The following is a 23,402-nucleotide window of genomic DNA, read 5'->3' as shown; positions in this document are numbered from 1 at the left end:
TCTCCTTATTACCTCTACTTCTCCTTCCTCTTGCTCACTGGTGTTTCTCGCAATGCGGGTGTGGACTTGATAGCGCATCATTAGTTCAGAGTGTGTTTTATTGGTGACTCCAAGTGGCATATTGCGATAGTCTCGTAGGAGTCTACAGAGAGCTTGATGCGGGTTGGTGGCTTCTATGCAAGCTCTTTGGACTGTCTTTTTGATCTAAGCCATGAATCGCTCGGCCATTCCATTTGCTTGTGGCCATCTGGGGATGATCTTCTGATGTGTAAACCCCATGCACTTTGTGAACGCTGCAAATTCAAGGCTGCTGAATGGGGGTCCATTGTCGGGTTTGATGGATTGTGTGATGCCCCACTCACTGAGTACTTCATCGAATGTAGTGGCTACTTGGGAGTACGCTGTCATCGTCATTCTCTTGACGATGGGGAATATCGAGTACTCATCAATGAATAGTTGGAGGTATTCACACGACTCCATCGGGCCATAGAAGTCAACCGCTACTCTGTCCGACGGTTGGTCGGGTAAATGTGTCGGCTGTAGCGAGAGCGGGGCTTCCGCTCCCGCTGTGATTGCTCTCCATATATGGTCAGACAGCTCTCACCTCCACACTAGGATTTGTGAAACTAACCATCCCTAACTACCCCACAACCTTGGACAGTGTGATCATTCATACACAGGCACACTGAAATGCCAGAATGCGGATTTGGATGCTTATATTGGACTGAAAAGGTCTTCTTTTCCTCTGGCTAAATCAAGGGCCATAGAATGTCTGTAGGAGTCCAAGGGAGGGGGGGGGGGGTGTAAGACGGAAGTAAATAGCCAAAGGAATGCATAATAAGAGGAGGGGAAGGATTATAATTGGTTATTTATAACACGCTTAATACCCAGAGGTTTCTAATCACAGACCCAGGGACCGAACCTGTGTTAATCCACGTCATCTTGCTTCCAAGGCGAGCGCGATGCCCCTGACCTATCCTCCCGAGGCAATCGTGTATGGTCTTGTAGCAGGTGACTATGTTCATTTTCATGTATGTGTGATGTTTTAGGGTGATCATGTGGTGGTTATTTACTGGGGACAAATTGTATGTGCAAAGGTAGAAAACAAGCATTGACAGCCAACAGTTTGACTTGCGCATAGTGACAAGGTTTTGTTTGTTGGTTGCTATTGTAGGCACTGAGACGCCATGCTCATGCACCCTCACGATCAGCCTACTATTACAATTCCATATTCAAGTTACCATACTTTGTTGGGTTTTGCTGCTGTATTTTCACATACTCAACGTATTAAAATGTACAGTCATCAGCTCATCACACAGTAATCACATCGTTGCCAGGTTCTCACATAAGTGGTCAGCTTTTGCCATCAGGCAACAACTCATACAATGTACAAGATATTTCAATATGTTGGCCGTATATATCTGCATCATATAATAATGATTTGATGATTCTGATAGCGCTTCATGTAGATGGACCGCTTCTAAGCTCTGTAAAAATCAGTGCTATTACCCACTGACGGCACTTGATTCATTGCCCGTGCCATCAGGCCTACTATGGTTTTGAACTTGTCGCATGTCATTCTCCCTTTCGGAGGGTTCCATGTGTTAAAATCGTGGCAAAAATGGCTGTGTACATAAAAATTTGTGGCAAAAATGGTGTGGTTTTGCCGCTACAATCCATGCCACACCCGCTCCACTTAAATGGTATAATGGGGTACACCTTTACCGGGTCAAACCAAGGCCGCGATTTTTTGTACAGGCGACATTTCTGCAACCATTTTATTACTGTATACCTTTCAGAGCACGTGGGCTATCTCTCTGGAAGGGAACTATTGGTTGCATGGCCAGGTACCCACGCCGTTGGGTAGATATTGCCATTCCATAATTAGACAGTCATGCCACCGTCTAGATAATGTCATCCTGTACTCAAGTGTGCCCAGTACATGGCATTATTTCTTCTTAATTGGTTTCAGAATATTAAGCCTTTCACTAATCTCATGCATGGAGGACAGATGTTGACATTAAATGCTGATGCACTCAGACCATTTGGGAAACATTTATATAATGTGGGTCTATGTACTCACATCATAGCCAACCTACTTCTCTAGTCTTCCCTGGTAGCACTTTCAAGCAGCTTCGGGGGGCTCTTTCTAACCTAATCATGCTCACTATAACTGGCAGCTGCCCCCCTTTTTCCAGACCACCTGACTCTCTTTCCCTTTATTTAACCCCCTCCCCCTCTTCCATTCCTCCCCTGGAACATTTGGAAGGGTTTCCGAGCTCTGTGTTCACCAGCCAAAGAGAGCCATTGGTTCTGGTTACACTTTCAATTGAGAGTGAAGTTGTTGGAAAAATGACACAGCAGCGAAGGCCCTACGTTTAGATCATGGTAAACATGGGGCCGTGAAAATGGATTCCCGCTAATAATGTTGAAGTACACCCTGTTGTCAACATATTAATTTTAAATACAAATCATTAAAGGGCACTGATACAATCATATTTGAGAGGGGGTACAGTGCGGTGTAGCAGTAGGGCAGAAAAGGGGGTGGGGTATACTGCGGTCTAGAAACTGCCCTGGCGATGTGCTGATCACTCACTGGTCCCACTGTTCGACTCTGCTTAAACATTTCTCTTGAGTCCACTTTATGAGTGTGCAACCTTTGGCTCACCAGATGTTTTGCACTACAATTCCCACCAGTCTTTGCTAGCGTAATGAAAGGTCAGGGATCATGGGTGTTGTAGTCCAGAACATCTGGAGAGCCGCAGGTGGCAGACCCTTGTAAAAATGATCATGTCACCTGTGAAGTTCCAGTTTTCATTGGATGGTTACTGTCAACACCCTGGTTAAATCCCCATCCTTATGCAAACTCCCCACATATTATGTAACTATTAGGTGTTACCCATCTATCATCCAACTCAAGGGTACGCATTTTGATGAAATGTTGAGTCATCCTACAAGGGATTATGGCCTGCAAGTTACACACAGATCTCTGCTGTAGGTGCTCAATGCACCAGGCTATCTTACGGCTAGGTGAATGACACCTTCAGCTTCTGAATATTAAGAGCCATGTTCATGACTCACAGTATGAGGGATATTGCAAGGGGGGTACCAGAGACCCCAACCCTGATTCACTGCAGAATCCCCCTGCTGCTTTACCACGTGTAGTAAGAGACACATCAAGGACAGGGAGCGCTCTACTCACCTAGGCGCGGTACAGGCGAAGAACTTGTCCACCCTGTGAAGAGAAAAAGAGAAAGGCTCAGAGGGGTGCCATCGGCCGGCTAGAGGGACAACATAGTGGGTGAAGGAAGGGATAGGGCAGGAAGGAAGGGATAGGGAAGAGAGGAAGGAGGGAGCGAGGCTAATCCAGGCCAGGATTTAATGCAAAAAGAGACTGACGCAACAAAGGCGAACACTAAGACAGGATTGGTTTAGTCTCTCATTACAACCCCACCATTCCATTCTAGGACACAGACCCTCAAATGCCACTCAGCATGGAAACATTCCACACAGCCTACTAACATCAATCACAGTACACACCTCCCTCCCTCCCTCCCTCCCTCAAACAGCCAAAGCATACAAAGAATAAGAGGAGGGAGAAACGTTACACCAGTCACACTACACAACACACCAACACACACACACAATGACTTAAAAATAAGATTGCAAATTGTTAGCAACACTAACCCATCACATAGTCTTTGAATTTTTAAGGACGCCTCATTTTCATACCAGACCTTCTCACAACAGCAACTACCTCTGTATATCCACTGTCAACAATCACTCCAGGAACTTCCTGAGGATCTACCTTCACTACCCTGTTCATATTCCACGTTCTACCACCCGCCGTCATCACAGCATTGTGAAAAACATTTCAAATTTTCTTCTGCTTTGACCACTTCAACGGTCCTTGTCGCAACGACACAGCTAACTTCACCCTCACCACATCACCAATGCACTTATCAACACGCGGGACTGCCTTCCTCTTGTCATAATTAGCTTTATTGGTCAATTCCCAGTCCCCAACATGTAATCTGACTTGTTGCATACTGTTCTGCCACCACCCTGCCCTCTTCATCCAGGGAGGGCAGAACTTACAATTCGCTTTCCTCCCTTTCCTCAATTCAAAAGACGATGCACCCGTCGCCCGATGTGGCAAAAACCTAAGTGCTTCAATTCTGCTTTCAACAACATTCTCCCAATCCTCACCATTTGCTCATGCCCATATTAGACAGTCCTTTATGACTTTTTTGAACCTTTCAGCCACGCCATTGGCCTATGGATGATAAATGACAGTGGGCCTCATTACGACCCTGGCGGAGTGGGTTTACGCCAGCGGTATTCGCGGCGGACCCGTCCGCCCTACTACGAGTTCCCGTAGCGCCATGGAGCGTTTTCCGCCTGGTTTTTCCGGGCGGAGAAATCCATGGCGCTACGGGACCTTGTTGTTAATTACGCCACCGTATTTTACGGTGGCGTAATTAACGCCTTCCCCGCTCCCATTATACCCTATGGGGCAAAAATGGGAATGGGGAAGGGTAAAATGGGGAATGGGGATTTACCGCCCCGCCAAGGTCGGAATGGGGCGGAAAATCCGCCAACCCCCATGGCGCTATCGGCAGCTTTCCACCGTGCTCCATGGTGCATTTGGCGCCACGATTTCCGCCAGGGTCGTAATGAGGGCCAGTGTATTTATGATCAATACCACGCTCAACCAAATACTGATATCTCTTTAGATTTAAATTGGACTCCATTATCCGTAACAAGTGTGCATGGATACCCTTCTCTTTTAAAAACCTGTTCTATAAACTCTGAAACATCTTTTGTTGCAATACTCCTTGTAATTTTCACTCCACCCATCTCGATAGTAACAACAGACTAACCACTAGACTGACACACTATAACCTCCAATTTAATAGCAATCCCTACCCATTTAGCAAAATCTACAACAAGAAAAAACAACTATGCAAATGGACTCACACCAACCTGCCAAATAACCTAGTCGACAATACTACGAACTTTAACCTGAAAGACATAGAGAAATTACCCATAAAAAGGAGCCCTCCTAAATGCTAGATCCCTTCTTGCCCACGCAACTGAGATCGCTGACCTCATTTTGTCCAACAACCTCGACTTCCTCGCTGTAACAAAAACCTGGTTGCATGATGCTGCAGGCCCTTCCCTCACCTTAGCTGTACCAGACAACTACTCCATCATCAGAGTAGATAGACCCAATGCCCGAGGAGGAGGAACTGCTATCATTTTCATATCGACACTAGATATGAGATTGGTCACTTCCCCTTCTTTGACATCTTGTGAAATCCTATCAGCCAAGCTTCAAACATCCCCCAAAACTACCACCACTATCCACCTTATTTACTGGCCACCAGGCACTCGTGGACCTTTCGAGGAAGACATGACCGAATTGGCAGCCTACAACACTAAACCTACGACACAAAACATCATTTTTGGAGACTTCAACCTGGGTTACAATGACAGTAGTGACCACCCTGCCACCTCTTTAGCCACTGCTCTAACCGAACAAGGCTACACTCAAATCTGTATCCTACCCACCCATGAGAAGGGAAGATTATTAGACTGGATAGTAGTCCTCAATTGCAACATCATCCTCAAGGACCCTACACCACTTGTGTGGTCTGACCATCACCTCCTATCCCTAGAACTTAACATAAACAACTTAGAGCTAAGAAAGCTCCAAGCTGCACCACTAGGCCTCACCATAAACAAGCGCAATATTACAGCCGAAGCCTTAATACCCTTGGTCATTCCTACCCTTAATGCTCTACCTGGCACAAATGACACAGATCCATTGGCTGACACCTACAATGACTCCATGTCTAAAGCCATAGACACTATTGCACCACTCAAACTACGTAAAAGCGAACCTAGAGCTCATCTAAACTCCTGGTTCACCCCTGAACTTAAACTACTCAGTGCAGAAAAAAGAAAACTTGAAACACAGTGGAAACTAGCTCCTACCCCTGAAAATAAAACCAACCTCCTCAATACCACTGCCACCTACAAAAGTGAGATCATCCGATCTAAAAAAGGAACCTATAATGATCGAATTAATCAAGCAGGATCCAACACGAAGGAACTATTCATGATCCTTAGAGAATTAGAGAATCCGGACCCTCCAATAGATGCCAGTACCAAGGACAAACCCTGGTGCACAAATATTCAAAACGCGCTCACCAACAAAATCTCAGTACTCCAGACCAAAATAGCAGACAAACGCCTCCAACTGTCTTCAGCCATCCCAATCAGTACTACTTTGCCTTCCACCCCTGACCATATTACTGTCACGGCTCGCTCCCTTCGCTCCCGTTCCCGTCACTTGGGGGCATGTTTTGGGGTTTTTTCCCTACTGGACATTTCCTCCGAACCTTATGCTACAGTGCTGTGATGAATTGGGAGCGCTAAAACCTTATTTTCCAAGTTACTTCCCTTCCGGATCCATTCCAGGTTTTTGGCAGCCAGCATGCTACGTTAATCTAATGACTATGCTTCCCAGAATGCCTGGCTCACTGCCTCACCACCTCCCTTGCAGGACAAGGTTGGGTGGAGGATAGGCAACACCTGTGGCTGCAGGTGCAGCAGGCGGCACACCTGAGGGGTGTGCTCGTTAAGGAGCTTTAAAAGCCTCAGTTTTCTTCAGTCCAGCGCTGGTCATTGTTGCAGTGTTCCTGTTGTGACTGGTCCCTTGTTCTTGGTTCCTAGTTTTTGTGCCTGGTTCCTAGTTCCTGTTTCTTGTTCCTCTGCCCTGGATTTCGAATTTATGTGCTTAATTGATTTCTGCTTTCTGGATTTCCCTTTCTGTCTTCCTCTGTCTGCAGGCAGCCTTTCTCTGTGCTTTACCCTTTGATGCTGCCCAATTTGCCTGTGTTCTCTGTTTCTTTGAAGCTGTCCTTTGCTACTGAAAAACTTGATGCATTAGTCTTTCCCTTTATAGATTTAGCTTCCTGCCTTTTCTCCTTGGATGGGTGGGAAAGGTTTCCTTTTGTGATATCATTTTCCCTGCTCCTGATCCTTACTTTCTATTGGGATCCATTCCATGCTTTCCATTGCATTTATGCATTTATTTCCCATTGATTATTAGGTGTGGGGTGCTGTTGTAACTAGTCCCAGTGTGAATGCCCTTTGTTTTCCTCACTATTCTATAATCTCTATTCCTACTTGCCCCTTGACTAGGGTCTTATGTATTTAGTTTCCTCCACCCATTGCTGTTATAGCCTTCAGCGTCCCTGTTTGATCAACTGGGTTCGTGGGTTTACTGACATTCAAGTGGTCTTTCCGGTCCTCGTGAGTACTGTTTCTAAGTTCCTTATTCAGTATCATCCAGAGTGTCAGCTCACAGATCCTGTCCTTGCTTGCCCTCTACGTGGGCTTAGCGCTGTCAGTATCTGTAATAGCATAGTGGGTAAGGAGTTTGCCGACTTTCCTTTCAGTCATAAGGAGGCACTAAGTGCTTACCCCACATCCCTTTTCATATATTGGTATTATTGTTTCACTCTATTTGTACTCCTGGGTTTTAGTATACACGAGTCTTGGGTATTGTATGCACTTTGTTAGATTCAAAGTTGTTCACTGTGTGATTCCGTGCACATTTCCCTTGCCATATTCATTACCTTCTTCCTTTCTTAACAATTACAGGCTTCAAATTTAGCAAGGTTTTCATCCCTGAAGTTCAAAAAATTATAGCTTCACTAAAACCCTCAAACTGCAAAGGTGATATCTGCCCAGCACAGATCATTAAAGATGCGGCCAGGGATTTAGCTCCCTTTATCACTAAACTAATAAACTCTTCATTTACTAATAATACAGTCCCAAGTAACTTAAAACAGTCCTGGGTCCTCCCCTTACTCAAGAAACAAACTCTTGACTCGGCTATTCCCACTAACTACAGGCTGATTACCACTGTCCCCTTCCTTCCGAAAATTCTAGATAGAGTAGCCTACTTGCAAATTCAAGACTACCTAGAGCTCAACAAACTACTAGGAGCTCGTCAATCTGGCTTTAGACCACAACATGGAACTGAAACAGCCCTAGTTGACCTCAGAAGCCAAACTGATGAACTGAAAGACAAAAGCAAAGTTGCCATTCTACTCCTCCTAGACCTATCGGCAGCCTTTGATTTGGTTGACCACAGCATACTATGTGAACACCTGTCCTCGGCTGCTCACTTCTCAAACTCTGCCATGATGTGGATACGGTCCTTCCTTGACAACAGAACCATGTGTGTCTTCTCGCGCACAGCAGCGGCAGATCCGATCCCCATCACCTGTGGAGTCCCACAGGGGTCCTGCGTATCACCCACTTTGTACAATATTTTTACAAAGCCCTTATTCAACAAACTGGACTGTCTGGGTGTCACCTATACTAATTACGCCAATGACACCCAGATACTCCTACCACTATCTGGTTCCTATGACACAGATGTCTGCCGGATCAACAATTCTACACTATCATTCAGGCATGGATGGCCACGCATGGCCTCTGCCTGAATGATGATAAAACGGAGCTGCTCATAGTCGGATCACCCAACAACAAACTAAAACTTAGACCCAATTACACTAGCACCCACATAGATGGGAATAACATACCCATAGCCAAGGTGGTAAAAACCTCAGGGTTCTACCTCGATGCTAACGGCAACCTTACTAAACAAGTCAATATGACTGCCTCAGCCACCGCCTACACAGGCAAGCTGATTAGTGCATGCAGACCCTTACTGTCTACTGATAGCTGCTTCACATTGGCCAGAGCCCTATACAATCTAAGCTGGTCTAAAGCAACAGACTATTCTTAGGTGCCAATAAATCAATAACTAACAAGCTGCAGATTTTGCAAAACAATGCGCTCAGGGCAGCATTAAACATCCTGAGAGAGAGCATATCTCGGCCACCAGAAGACACTGTAAGTGGCTATCCATCCAAGGAAAAATTGACCTAAAAACACTCTGCCTTACCCACAAAGCTCTGAACCATCGAGCCCCACCATATATTACAGATAAATTTACCTACACAACGTCAGCCAGAACCACTAGATCTTCCAACACCTCCTGCCTTATGGTGCCCAGATACAACCTCAAAAAGGCAGGAGGAACCAGTTTCCCGGTCCTTGCCGCTCAACTATGGAACACACTTCCTCAGAATATCAAATCCACACAATCTCCTAAAGCATTCAGAAGCTATGTTATTGCTTGGTTATTGAACAAAAATGAACCAAAAACTGTCTAACTTTTGTCTATCACCTGTAGATCACTTGTCACATCCCGCACTGATCATTTATATACTGCTCTCCTGCATATGCCTTATGACCTAATGTATCTGTATTATGTTTACCACTGTATTATGTACCGGGTATAACATGTATTCGTTGCCCACTTGTAACCCTATGCAACTACTTTCTGTACTGTACGCACCCAGATACCCCTGGGTTATGGTGCGCTATATAAGCAAATAAACAAACAAACAAAAAAACAAACATATTCAGTAGAACAATGCAGTACTTCTGCACACCTTTACTCTAAATGGGACCTACAATGTCCATTCCAACTTTCGCCCATAGCATATTGGGCACAGCAACTACTGTTGTGGGACTCTCCCTGGTCACCAACTTTTTTCACAGAATGAACACGATATACACTTTCTCACAGTTCATTCCACTTCTAAGTCACAAGCACGCCACCAATAATCAGAACAAACTGTTTAGTTTTAGTGATCCCTTGATGTCCTCCATAAGCTATCTCCACAATCCTCTTCCCTAGACCCCTGGGTGGGATAATCCTGTCTCCTTTCATTAAGAATTCTCCACTCACGTGCAACTCCACTTTCACCATCCACATACCTTCTAACTCTGCCCCCAACACCAAACCTTTCATGAACATTCCTTTCTCAACAAGTTCAGCCTTCACTTTTCCTACAGCCACATCATCCATCATGCTCTCTTCCCACTCATCCATCCATCATGCTCTCTTCCCACTCATCCTGTCTGTGTTATTGGTGGATCAGAAATTGATAGCAATCGTGTTCATCTTTATCCTCCTCTTCAACCTTGGTTAACCGTGACAGATAGTCTGCTGGAATGTTCCTCTTCATAGGAAGGTATTCAACATCAAAGCGCTTCAACCCAAATCATTATCCTTGAAGACACTCCATCCACTCCTTTTTTCTGTAATGTCTCTTTCAACGGCTTATGATCCGTCTTTATTGTAAAGGAGGAACCCCACAGTAATGTCCTAAATTTTCCAATCGCCCATTTTATCGCTAACAACTCCATCTCAATAATGGTGGAATAGTTCAACTCTGCATCCCTCAATAGGCGTGATGCGAACGCAATCACACATTCTTCATCCCCTTCCATCTGCGTAAAGACAGCTCCCAATCCTGTATTATTTGCATCAGTTGAGATAATGGTCCTTCACTCCATTTTGGAGGGGTATTCTCTAAAGCTGCTTTGATGTTTTTCAATTCCAATGCACGTTTAGTAGACCATTCAAAAGTTGCTTTGTTCTTCAGTATAAACCTCATATTTACAGTGTTGTCTGCAAAATTTTGTATGAATTTTGCGCAAAATTCTGTCATGTCAAGAAACAAACGGAATTGTTCTTTATTGTTTTGTTCTGCCGCACATATTATCCACCAATTTCCTTTTGACATTTACTCCTTTGGCTGATACTGTGTGTCCAAGATACTCAATTGTTTCTTGGTTAAATGTGCACTTTTCTTGACTAAGTGTGAGACCTCTATCAACATGACCATCAATTTTTCCAACCTACGATCATGGGTCATATGATCAGGTCCAAAAACCAACACATCATCTTGGAAGCATATAACCCCTTAGTCATCCTTGAGTATCTGATGCATAATCCTTTGAAACATTGATGCTGCAGATACAAGACCAAACTGCATCCTCACGACTTGGGAAAGGCCCTCTGGAGTGATGAAAGCAGTCAGTTGTTTAGACTCATGGTATAATTTAATTTGGTGGTACGCCGATGTAAGGTCTAATTATGAGACTACACAAGCATCTCCCAACTTTGAAAGTGTTTCCGTTATGTTTGGAAGAGGATGACCATCTGGAATGATGCATCTATTTAATGATCTGAGATCAACACACAGGGCCTCATTACGACTTTGGAGGTAGCATTGGCGCTATTAGCTATTAGCGCCATGGCTGCCTCCAAAATCGTGTCCGGGTCCCCTGAATGGGGAATTACCGGGCCATTCCGAGTTCGGAGGGCCCGGTAATTCCTCCTTCAGGGAACCCGGGCCCGGTCCTTCCCTGTTCGCATTCGAGCCCCCATAGGGCTCAATGGGAATGGGGAGGGGGCTAACAACGGGTCCGTCAATTACGGGCCTGCTGTTAGCTCCCTGGTTCCCTCGAGGAACCCGCTATGGACGTCTGGTTTTTCCAGACGTCCAGAGCGGGTCCCGTGAGGGGACCACGTAATAGTGCGGAGTGGGTTTAACGGCACCGGCACCATTACCAGCGCCGTTAAACCCATTCCTCACTACTCGTAATGAGGCCCACAATCTCAGTTTGCTGTTAGGTTTTGCTACCACTACTAATGGAGACACTCATTCCGAAGATTCAATCCTTTCAATTATCCCTTCTTGCTCCAACTTCAATGGATCATTTTTCACTTGTTCTCAGAGAGTCATGGGGACAGCCCCCACTTTGTGCACAACAGGCTTTGATCCTCTTACTATACAGATCTATGTCCAAATCCATTCAGGCATCCTTTTTTGTTGCTGAAGAGCTGTGGGTGCATCTTTTCTACATCACACAGAAGAACGCATTCCTCATCATTTGGATTCAGTCTGAAACTCAAACGTTTTTGTTGCAGCCAACTCAATAGAGGGACACTGCCCTTCTCGGTTACATACACCTTTCCATATGCTGAACTGCCCTTACAATGGAATTTTGCCATGAACCATGCTAACACTTTGATATTCACGCTGCCATAAGCATGTAGCTTTATGTCAACATCTCGCAGCTCAATGTCGGTAATGCTTTCTGGAAGACGCTTTTGGGTACAAGAGTGTACTTCGCTCTAGAGTCTATCATCATAGATATTTGTTGACCATTACTGCACACCAAATCCTTAGGTCCTTCAAGGTCTTCATCATCTTTACCTTCGACTGCAAACACTGCCTCTTCCACCTGGTCATGCCATTCCTCAATCGTGTGAATGGTATATGACTTACAACTTAGCAAGAGGACCCTTTCGTCTACATCTGGTGCATTTTACTTCTCTCGCAGGACATGACATACTGTTGGCGAGATATCCTACTGCATCACATCTGTAGCAACGTTTCTGCAATGATACCTTAGACTCTTTAGCCACATTAGTAATCACTTTTTGGCTTGACTGCAGGTTTACTATTGGTGACAGCTGCAACATTTTCATTTGTAGATTCCCCCTGTTGACTTTGCTGGACTTTCTTCTCAAGGGTTTTCACACAATTGGTGGTATGCTACACCTCTTCAGCTACGCGTAGTACGTCTTCTAAAGGCAGATCACTTTTCTCCCATAACCACTCCCTTATTTTTCCATCCCAACACTCAAGCTTAAACTGGTCTCTTAATCATTCATCTGTTTGTTGAGCAAAATTTCAAGTTCTGGCTAACCCCCTAAGTTCTGTGATATAACCTTCCACTGCTTCCTCCTCTTTGAATTATTTTTCCGATTTTATAGCGTTCCAATATTATACTTATGTTTGTTTCACAATGTTTATCTAATTGCATTAAACATTTCTCATATTCATTGAGACCATCAGCTTCTTTATCTCTTAAATTGGGTAAATTATCAAATTTCTCTTGTCCAGGCAATGCATCAGGAGTGATGTCTTCCTCTCTGCACTAAAATGTGTCCCACACACAGCTGCTGCATAATGTTCAAAAGATGTATTCCATCTTTTCCAAGGTACGGGGGGATCCCCAGGATTTGGCAGAAATGTAAGCGGGGGGACTATATTTTGCATCATTTCTATGCCACAGTTGTAGTCTCCTGCCGCAATTATGACATGTCCAATCCAAATACTCCATATATCTATATTTTATCTGTTTTTATGTGATGGTAATCCAGGGAGGCATTTAAAGTACACTTTCCTTCGCTCAAATCCATTGAATTTACTCACAGTATTCTGTTTTGTTGGACAGTGTTTTCTCACATAGAGTATTGAAATATATTTGTAGATTCTCACTGTATATGCTCACAATGCTTGAACTAGTTAAACGTTTAAATTATACTGCATTCACTTCCCTTCTGCAAGTCTGTGCAGCACCAGACTCAGTTTGAAAGATGTAGCGTATCTTTCTGTGGAGATTGTTGGGTTTGTTGTCTCCAGGCAACAAGCAAGAGTCTTGGCCAGCGCGACGTGCGTGACGTGTGTAGCGCTGTGGATCAACAGCCGGTTGCTGGGCAACATATATCAACAAGGGAGCGTCATCAAACATGCCGGTCCCTTCCTCTAATGTACTCGCTTTCATAAAGGGCTTGAGCGCGATCGCAATTCAATTGCGCGTTGTTAGTAATATTTTTAGTATAACTTCACCAACAATGTAGCGACGGGTCACTCCCTCACCCATGCACAGGATATCTCCTTGCCAGCACTGACAATGGAGATGGAGGGAATGCCCGGGCAGCATTTGTTCAGGTGGCACAGCAGCACACATGGGTTCCTGCCGATGGGCGCTTGTCGCCAAAGTAAGACATCAAAGGCGTACACCGCTGTATTTTAGAGATAGTATTTATTTAGTCTCTCATTACAAGCCTATCAGCAGATGAGCGACCTCTTCCCTCTCCCTGGTTGCCAGCTGTCTCCCAATATCCCATTCTAGGGCACACACCCCCAGATGCCACTCAGCATGCAAACATTCCACACAGCTTACTAACATCAAGCACACTACAGAGACCTTGAGCAAGGTAGAAGCACACCCACGAGACTACACCTGGAAAGGTTTGCGTAAAGTGAGGGAAGAAGAATTAGAGAGAGGCAGGGTGAAAGATGGATTCATACAGGGAAAATAGACAAATAAAAAACAAATAATTCAACAACAAGGCACAAATGATAAAACACACTCAGAAACAGTGAGATGGGGAGCCCACTAGGGAGAGAGAAAGGAGGCATAGAATGGGTACAAAGAGAGAGAAAAACAAGGACTAATCAGCAATAGAATAACATTTTGCAGAGACCTGTGTGTAACCATCCCATTACAGGTTTGAATCTCAGACAGGTTGGCTCAGCCTTTTATCCTTCCGAGGACAATCAAATGAGTACCGTTGAGTCTGAGTATACCGACTACTTTATTATTACTAAGCAAATATCCAATTGAATGTAATGAGCTATAATACAGATGATTTTGTTATTACTGTTAGTATTAATATTATTATAACTACTCCAGTAATGACTGCATAGAACAGCAGAACTCTTATACCTGGAAGCAGCAGAAACAAATGCCTCCTTTCCTGATTGAATGGGGAAGGAGTCAACACCACAGGCTAGAAAGGTTATGAGCCCCTCTGACAACTGGGGGATAGGGCTTGTAAATAGGGGAACAGAACAGAGCAGCCTAATTTGCCCCTAAGCAGACTTCTTGAGAGTATCAAAGATTTCCTGGCATTGAGGTGCCCACATGACCAGCTTTCTGCTAGCATTGTGTAACATTTTAGTCAGATAAGCTGCTGCATAACTTTATACCCAGTGCAAAGATCCCTAATCTCCAGTGGTACCCAGGACACTTTCCACGTCTACCAGGGTCTGAACGGTGGCTGGTGCTGACATACCCTTGACCTTCACCATCCAGGGTCATGGTGATCTTTAGCCACCATGTGACTGGGGCATGTTTTTGGACCGAGAGCAAAGTACCCCTTTTCTGTTCTTATGGTAAGACTTGCCTTCTTATTTCACTTGGCACTGCTTCAAAATGTTCACAAGGTAAGTCATGTACTGGGCCTCATATTGTAATATTGCAACTGTGCTGCACCCTTTTTATTAGGTGCTGGAAAGTACTAGAAGTAGTTTCCTTCCAAAGGGCATATAATACAATTAAAAAGTCAAGCTGGTCATGTAAAAGTGGTTCTGATTAGTGGTCGCTCTGCGAGCTTCACCTGGCAAAGCCTGTACGTTAGGTCAACTGAATTAACATACTGAGAGTGCCATTGCTTGTTTAAGGTTGGGGCATTTATGTGCATTGTGTGAGAATTAAACTCTGTGTTCTGGTTTGATGTCTAAAGATCTCTGCAGAATCTTGTAGTTACATCCGTTTTTATACCTACACTGATAGGTCTCACCCAGGGTCTGCAGGATGGCGAGATCAATCACAAGCCCAACATATTAACGATCTCAATGTTTGAATGTTGGTCAGTAGTGCTTTAGAGGCCTAAATAGAATGGACATGAAAATGATCTGCATTTACAATGTCCATGTCATGTTTATTGCATCCTGTTTTCCATGGTTACTGATTTTTACCCATAAAGATTGAAATCACTCTGCTTCTTGTAAGTATAAACATTGAAATAAGTTCCCTTTGCTTCTCTGCCCATGCTGTAAGTCATATTTTGCAACGCAATAGGCTAGTTGTGCAACATGAAGTGTTCCCTTGCTTCCCAAGGCTAGATCTGCGTTAAATAAATACCCTAATAAAAATAATCAAATAATGACATCTTGGAGACTGTGAAAAAAAGGAAGCCAAATTTCTCATTGAACCTTTCTAAGTGGCTTGAAATATGTCACAATAGCAATCACAGAGCAGTCAGATGTTATTGTTCCTCTTATGGCAAGCAGGTTTGTATTTTAAATGTTCTTTTTTATAGTCGAGGTGCAAAAGGAGCTCACTGACACCCAATTTCAGTATCCCTGCACCATGTGTGTGCCATGTGCCATTTTTGGGGGTTCTTCTGCGTAGAAGTGTTTGGCTGTGCCGCTGGCCCCGGTGGATGATGCAAGTACTCTGGCGAACGCTGATGCTATGCTGTCCCCGCGAACCGTGCTGCATTGACCTGATTGGCTGCATCCCATACTTCTTTTCCAGCCTCCCACAAGCCAGCTGGCAATGCCGGCCGGTGTGTAAGGCACGGGTAAAAGGCACCTGCATTTGCCGATTCATGTGCATGCCTTAAGATCATCTTGTGGTGAGGTCCGAGGCCCCATACCATCAGGTCTGGGAGACCCAGCCACCTATTCCCTGCATGAACAATGAGGAGCTTTGCTCCTTGACAAGATGGCGGACGCTGATTCTATGCTGTCCCCACTGTAAGGAAGGAATGGTATCAAAGTAAGACAGACACAAGTGACCACAGTTCAAGGGTGTTGATTGAACATTATCAAGGGTGATATAAACACCTATCTAAGCCTAAATCTAAGATGGCAGCAAGTTACGACCATCAAATAATAATAATGCAGTCCTAGTGGAGTCTCGTCAAAATAAAAAGGGCCTATACTAAAAGAAACGATTGCCAATTCTTACCGCTAATTTACAAATAGTGTGGGGTAGTGTTCATGAAAAAGAAAGAAGTGCTCACAAAATGATAAGTCAGGATGTTCAGGCCGTTGGCCTCCCTTCCCCACGTTTTCAGCACTGGACAAGGGGGTTCTCTCAAGCATAGCACAATCTTGGGCTTCTTCAGCTCGAGGACACAGTTCCATTACAAACATCAGGGCCTTCTGTGCCCAAATCTCTCAAGTTATCAAAAGTCTCTTGCTTCAGAGGGCCTGATGAATCAAACAAATAAAAAGTTCCTTGCCAAGCATTCAAGCAGGGCAATTCACCCTTCACCCCCCTCAGCAGGGTTCAGATCCCCTTTATATAATTAGCCTCCCTCAGCCTGGCTAAGAGCAATTTTAGTTCGCAGGTACCCCTCAGTTGGGTTCACATTTGCCACAGTAATATCTTCTTGGGTGACTCACGGTAACCCTGGATCCCCCTCTTGGTTTGTTTTTTTATTCGTATAGTGCACGTCGCCCTTGGGCATCTCAGCGCTTAGCTTGAAAAAATGGTTACAGTAAGTGCAATATAAAAGTTACAGGCAGAGGAACACATGGGAAGGATAATGCATACAAAAGAGAGATAAGGGTAGCGGGCATATGCAATGGAAAGCTCAGCTCTTATAGCGAAGTTACATCAAATACATAACAAGTCATAGTGAGGGTAGCGGGCATATGCAATGGAGAGGTCAGCTCTTATAGTGAAACTACATCAAATACATAGCAAGTCAACAAAATAGTGGGCAAATACATGATGCATGGTTAAGGTCAGAGGCAAGAGATATGGTGCTGGCCACATGTTGCACGGCGGCAGCTACACACAAATGCAAAGTCAAAATCAATAAACAAATACATGGCATCAGCCGCAAGTTGCATGGTGGCAACTTCATATTAATGCAGGGTCAAACTCAACAGCCAAGGCCATGGTGCCAGTCCCATGTTGCAAGACGGCGTGTACATACAGATGCAAAGTTAAGGTCAACAAACAAGAATAGGGTGCTAACCTCATGGTACAGGGTAGCGGTAGCACATATATGCGAAGTGACTTCGGTGAGGGTATGCAAACTGACACACAGACAGCCAACAGAGGGGCTGGGGGTTCGTAAAGGTACACAGACAGCCAACAGAGGTGGGGGGTCATACAGGTACACAGACAACCAACAGACGGGGCAAGGCAGTGTACCGTGGTGGACAGGGGTAGACAGGGCCTTCATCGTGGGCCTTAGTCATCAAGGACCGTCTCCCGCCTCCCGGTTGCCGTGATTAGCCTCTTCCGGGCCCAGATCCCATTTTATACAATTAGTCTCCCTTGGTCGGGTACAGACCAATTTCAGTTTGTAGGCAATCAAAGAGTTTCGAATGTGTACAGTATTTAGCTTGACCCGCTGCAGGACCACTTCGATTTCACAGTTCAATAATTCACAAATGCTCAGTTGGATACCAAACATAGACCTTTGAGTGAGCATCCACATGGCACCGGACACCCATTCGAAAGTCTGACTATGCCTGACCCTTGTGTTGGGACATGTCAGGTATACAGCTCTTGTGGAAGTCTGTTGTTGCTCACAGTGAACTGTATGCGAGAAAGTGTTTGTGCCGTAAAAAGGCAGGGTGGGTTGAGTTCCTAGGTATCCTACCTGGTGGGATGGGGAAAAGGTGTTATTGGGAAGGGGATACCGCGTCTCACCCTCCGGTGTCCCACTTCCACTGCCCAAGGACCCCTCATCCAGGTGATCCTCTTGCACTGTTCCACCCCCAGGAACTGGATCCAAAAGCGATGGCCGTGTTCTGGCCAGCTGGATGACAGATCCCCAGGGACAAGCGGGTGAGACACCTTCAGGTTTCTCACACCACTGACCCTGCTGCAGCGACCTGATTGGCCGCATCTGATACTTCTTTGCCCCCCTCCAACAATCCGGCAGGCGACACAGGCCCATATATAAGGCACAGATACAAGGCTCTCGCATTTGCGAATTCCTGTCTGAACCGGTCAGCAATTGTCGAGCCACACAACCCTGTTTCTCAGAGTCCCCCTACGTGTCCAGCGTCCATCGATTCAAGACCCATCGCATTCACCAGCATACCCAAACAGCCCATGAAGTAAGTGGAACCACCCCACATGTTGCTGGTACTCTATGCCTTGCACCTGATCCTGTCCTCAGCCTATCCCAACACAAAATGCACATGTCGGCTTGATTTTGGTCTCGCTGTCCCATCGCTCTGGCCAACCTATCTGTTTTGCGGCCCTGCAGCCCTCCTCTTATCTGAGTCACTCTTAACTTTACCTAGTGTGACTCCTTAGTTTGTCACTGTGCCACGCCTTCTGCTACAAAGGGTTTGATCTAACGACATTAACGCCAGTAGCACCCAATGCAAACTACATTTTACCCCTCAAGTATCCCATGTGACTGTAGCTACACCCAGCTGCATGTGATTGTGACCTGTAATCTACTGAATCTTGACCAAGTTACCTATAATCTCCCCTTGGATGTGGCATGCAACCCATCTAATCATCTAATTTGTAAAATAGGATAGCATACAGATACTAATGCATTTATTCCAATCTGCATTGATATGACATGTTACCTCCCGAATTGCCTGAACAGCACTTGAAACACCTGTGTACAAGCGCGATACAAATAAAATATAATTTCATATCACCCTGCTGCCAATGCATTTATTCCAATCTGCCTGATAGTGCTTGCTACATACCGAGTCGACTCAGCAGCACTCTGCTGGCAATGGCCCTCATTACGACCCTGGCGGAAAGCGACTGACCGGAGCGCCACAGCGTAAATAGCGTTTCCGCCATTGCACGAAGGAGCAAAGTGCGGCCCATTCCGACCCATCGGGCACGAGCACCACGGCATGGCGGAAGTGCAAAGTCCGCGATGGCGGAAATGACCCCAAAACGGCCCACACCGCCGCCGTACGTCGCCCCAGGTACAATACCGCCACCCCTCTTAGCGGTCACCGCAGTGTGCGCCTACCGGAAAGTACGGTGGCCGGAAATATACGGAAACGGAAGTTAAAACATGGGCCCGGAACGGGAAACAACCCGGCGTACACCTATAAATACACTAAAACCACACAACCACTAAAATCACTACCCTGAAACACACCCCAACCCGTCAACCACCCTAGCGAAACCACGAATAATGGGAAAAGCAGCGAAGAAAGCGTGCGACCGCAAGCGGCAGGTCCACTTCTCCCGTGAGGAACTCACCGTGCTAACAGAGACCCTCCAGGAGAATGCTGCCGTCGTCTTCTGCACGCAAATGACCAGGACGGCACTTGTAAACAAGAAGGCCATATGGGCTCTGGTGGCACAGCGTGTAAGTGCGGTGGGGACCGCACCCCGCACCCCACAGCAATGCCGCAAGCGATGGGACGACCTGCGGATACGCGTCCGCAGCATACTCTCTGCCAACCGCAACATTGCCACAGCCACCGGGGGAGGTCCTGAATCACCCATCAAGTTGACCCCCTGGGAAGAAATCTGTGCCTCCACCATCGGAATGGAGAGCATAGAGGGAGTCGGAGGGATGGAGAAAGGAGTGCAGACATCCGAAGATACAGGTAGGTGGGCCAGGAAAAACAATGCCAAATCCACACAGTCCATCCATGTGAAGTACCATGCGTCCACATAGTGCAACAGAAACACATGTCCAGGAGAACGTCCACACACATCGGCCTGATAGCGCACGTTAAAACCCACAATAAATACATAAATAATTAAAAACCCCCAATACACGCACTACACGTGCAGCAGGCACACCCTAACTGCAGGCTGCCAAACAACTGCACCCTCACTCCACACACAAATCAAAGCACCTCCAAGGGCCCGGCCCAAATCACCCTCAGGTACCACCCCAATGCATGTGATACAATGCCATTCCAATTCCCACAGACCCACCAATAACCCTCGCCCTCCTCTACTCCACCACAGGGTCCGATCCAAACGACGAGCTACAGGACACCCCTACCAGCACACCTGCAAAGAGGGCCAAGACCAACGGCCAGAGACCCTCCACCTCAGCTGCACGCATCAAGACACGCCAGCAGCACAAATCAGGTGGCAGCACAGAGGAGGGAACATCAACAGGCACCCCAGCAGCCAGCATGCCCACAACACCACCACCACAGGTCCCCCCAATGGATGCCACAGAAGGCACTGCCTCCGGTGGCAGCAGCACCATAGGTGACACCCCATTGATGGCAGCATGCTCCGACACAGAAAACGGGGATGCCGAAGTCAGATCCATCCATGACCTGTCCCAATCCCCCTGTCTGTCCCATCCCGTACAACATGAGGATACCACGCAGGGGCACCCACAAGACGACGACTGGCCATCCCCCACAAGCCCTGTGGCAATGCAACATGAGGACAACATCCCCTCTGTGACACCCCCGCAAATGGCCTTGGCCCAGCAGAGGCAACAGTCCCTCGACCAGTTGATCGAACAACAGCAGCAACTGGCCACGCTCCTCAAGGACCATGCTGATGAATGTGGGGGCACTAAGGCAGACATAGAAACATCAACTGAGACACTTAGGGCACAAATCGAGAGTAGCACCGAGAGCCTGAGAGTCCAAATGGAGAGAAGCACCGAGAGCCTCAGGGGGGAACTGCATGCGACGGCCAAGGACGTATGTGCCGAACTTGCCGCAGTGCGCCGTGTGCTCACTGAGCTCTCGCAAACCCTTAGGGACATGCATGGACGTGAGCAGGCAGACACATCATCCGTTGCAAGCTCCGTCCAGGGCAGCCCCCAACGTAGATCTGGAAGGAACCTGCGCTCCACAGGCAGGGGTGCCCCTGATACCCGCAGAGGGGGCTTGCAATAGCGACAGCCCACTGACAATGAGCATCTTTGGACACTGGTGTTCGGGGGGGAGGTAGGGGGGTGGAGGGGGTGTGTTGGGCTCACTTGGGTGGCGGGTCGATAGGGTGTTCAACATGACATCACATATGCCATAAAAAGTGCACGATCAACCAATGAGATGTGTGGACATTGATCTTTGTGTACTAGGCCATCATAGGCGTACAGTCCATATTGTGCATGTCCCAGACACACGCAGTGCCACGAGTCCCGTGTCCATGTATCAGCCACCAGGCGTGAGTGCTAGAAGCATACATCAATGAGATGCTGACGAATGTCACGGGCCTCCGGTGCCTCGCAGACTCCATGAGGTGCTGCCACATCCCCACCCTCATCATGACCATCATCAGGTGCTTGCAGTTCTGCGTCAGGGGGCATGGGCACATTTCTACGTACGCACATGTTGTGGAGCATGACACATGCCATCACCATCTTTGCAACCTTCTCATGGCGGTACAGGAGTGCCCCGCCAGACCTGCTGAGGCAGCGGAAACGGCCCTTCAGTAGGCCGAATGCCTGTTCTATGACTACACGGGTACGTGAGTGGGCATGGTTGTAGTCCTCCTCATGCTGGTCCCGTGGGTTCCGGACTGGTGTGAGGAGCCATCTCTTCAGTGGATATCCAGCATCACCTGTATGTGGACGAGAAACGTATGATGTGGAATGCCATTGATACGTACGCACACCCCCCCCCCTTCCTGCCAGGTCATTGCCAATTCACATACCCCACATCATCATGCATGTAATGAGACTCACCGAGTAGCCAGGATCTGTTCCCTGCGTGTCGCTCCATGTAGCGTGGTATTGTAGAGTTCCTCAAGACCATAGAATCATGGGTTGATCCAGGGAATCGGGCACAACAATGTGTAATGATCCTGTTGGAGTCACACACCATTTGTACATTCAGGGAATTAAATTGTTTTCGGTTGCGGTACTGGGCCTCCATGGCATGTGGAACGACCAATTCCACATGGGTGCAGTCGATGGCACCAATGCAACCCGGTATGCCGCCAAGTGCATGGAATCCCACTTTCGTGTTTGTAATTTCCTGCTCCGAGCGTGGTAGGGAGATGTAGTCGTCTGCGTGCTGCAGGAGGGCATCGAGCACTTGCAATAGTGTCTGTGAGAACAGTGGCTGAGAAATGCCATGCAACTGTCCGACTGTGTGCTGGTAGGTGCCTGTGGCCAGGAAGTGGAGTACAGACACCACCTTCAGTAGGGGTGGGATGGCGGTTGGGCTATCTATCATGCTGACAAGGTCAGCCTGTGTCATGTCCACAATGGCGGCTATGGTGTCCCGGTCCAAACGGTAGAGGGTGTGGATCTGCTCATCAGTGAGGTTGAACGGATGTGCTCGGAGGCGTGGGATTGCGGGCTGCCTGCGTGGTGGTAGTGGCTGTGCTGGTGGGCCTTGCTGGCCCTGCCTTGCCCTCCTCCTCCTCCTGCGTCTCCTCCGTGCGGCCGGTTGTAGTTGGTGTTCGTCTTCCTCTTGGAGTCGGAGCACTTGCAGTGCTATCAGGTCCCCCAGGGCCAACATCGCGAGTCCTGCCGGTAGCATTTCGGTGTGGTTGTGGGAGGAGACTGGCTGTGCAATTCATGTGTTTTCAGGCTGTATGGCCTCCACCTGTGGTGATTCATTCCACCTGTGCAAACTGCTCTCCCCTTTGGCCGAGCACGTCACGCGCACAACGCTGCAATTCGGGGAATGGTATCTTGCTATTGCTATCATGTATTTGTACCCGATGGGCGTGTTGGATTGGTTGTTATGTTCATTCGGCTATGGTCCCATTGTTTCCCATTCTATCTGTGCAGTCGCGAACAGACTTGTGAAGGGTCAGTGGAACGTAGTACTCGAGTAACGGTGGGCCCTCATGCATCACTGTACCGAGTTGCAACGACGGGCGGGGCGTCCCATTCGTGGGTGAAGGCAGTTGCCATTTTCACACACAGCCGCACTCGATGGAATAATTAGTGATTTCAAACGGCCACAGATGCCTTTTCGACG

At 46.9% G+C, this 23,402-nt stretch overlaps 1 protein-coding gene across 1 annotated transcript in view; it reads right to left on the bottom strand.

Annotated features, from left to right (window-relative positions):
* The window catches only part of LOC138580135 (rap1 GTPase-activating protein 1-like), a 713,312-nt gene that overhangs the window by 503,479 nt on the left and 186,431 nt on the right, over positions 1–23,402 (bottom strand). Inside the window, exon 2 of the mRNA XM_069650446.1 lies at positions 3,203–3,235. Within this exon, the coding sequence (XP_069506547.1) occupies positions 3,203–3,235 (33 nt within the window). The remainder of the gene's footprint in view (positions 1–3,202; positions 3,236–23,402) is intronic.

This window comes from Ambystoma mexicanum, chromosome 3p (assembly GCF_040938575.1).
Source record: "Ambystoma mexicanum isolate Mex_15411 chromosome 3p, UKY_AmexF1_1, whole genome shotgun sequence".
Taxonomy (NCBI): Eukaryota; Metazoa; Chordata; class Amphibia; order Caudata; family Ambystomatidae; genus Ambystoma; species Ambystoma mexicanum.
The sequence above is the reverse complement of the archived record's forward strand: the minus strand, read 5'-3'. Positions and strand labels throughout refer to the sequence as shown.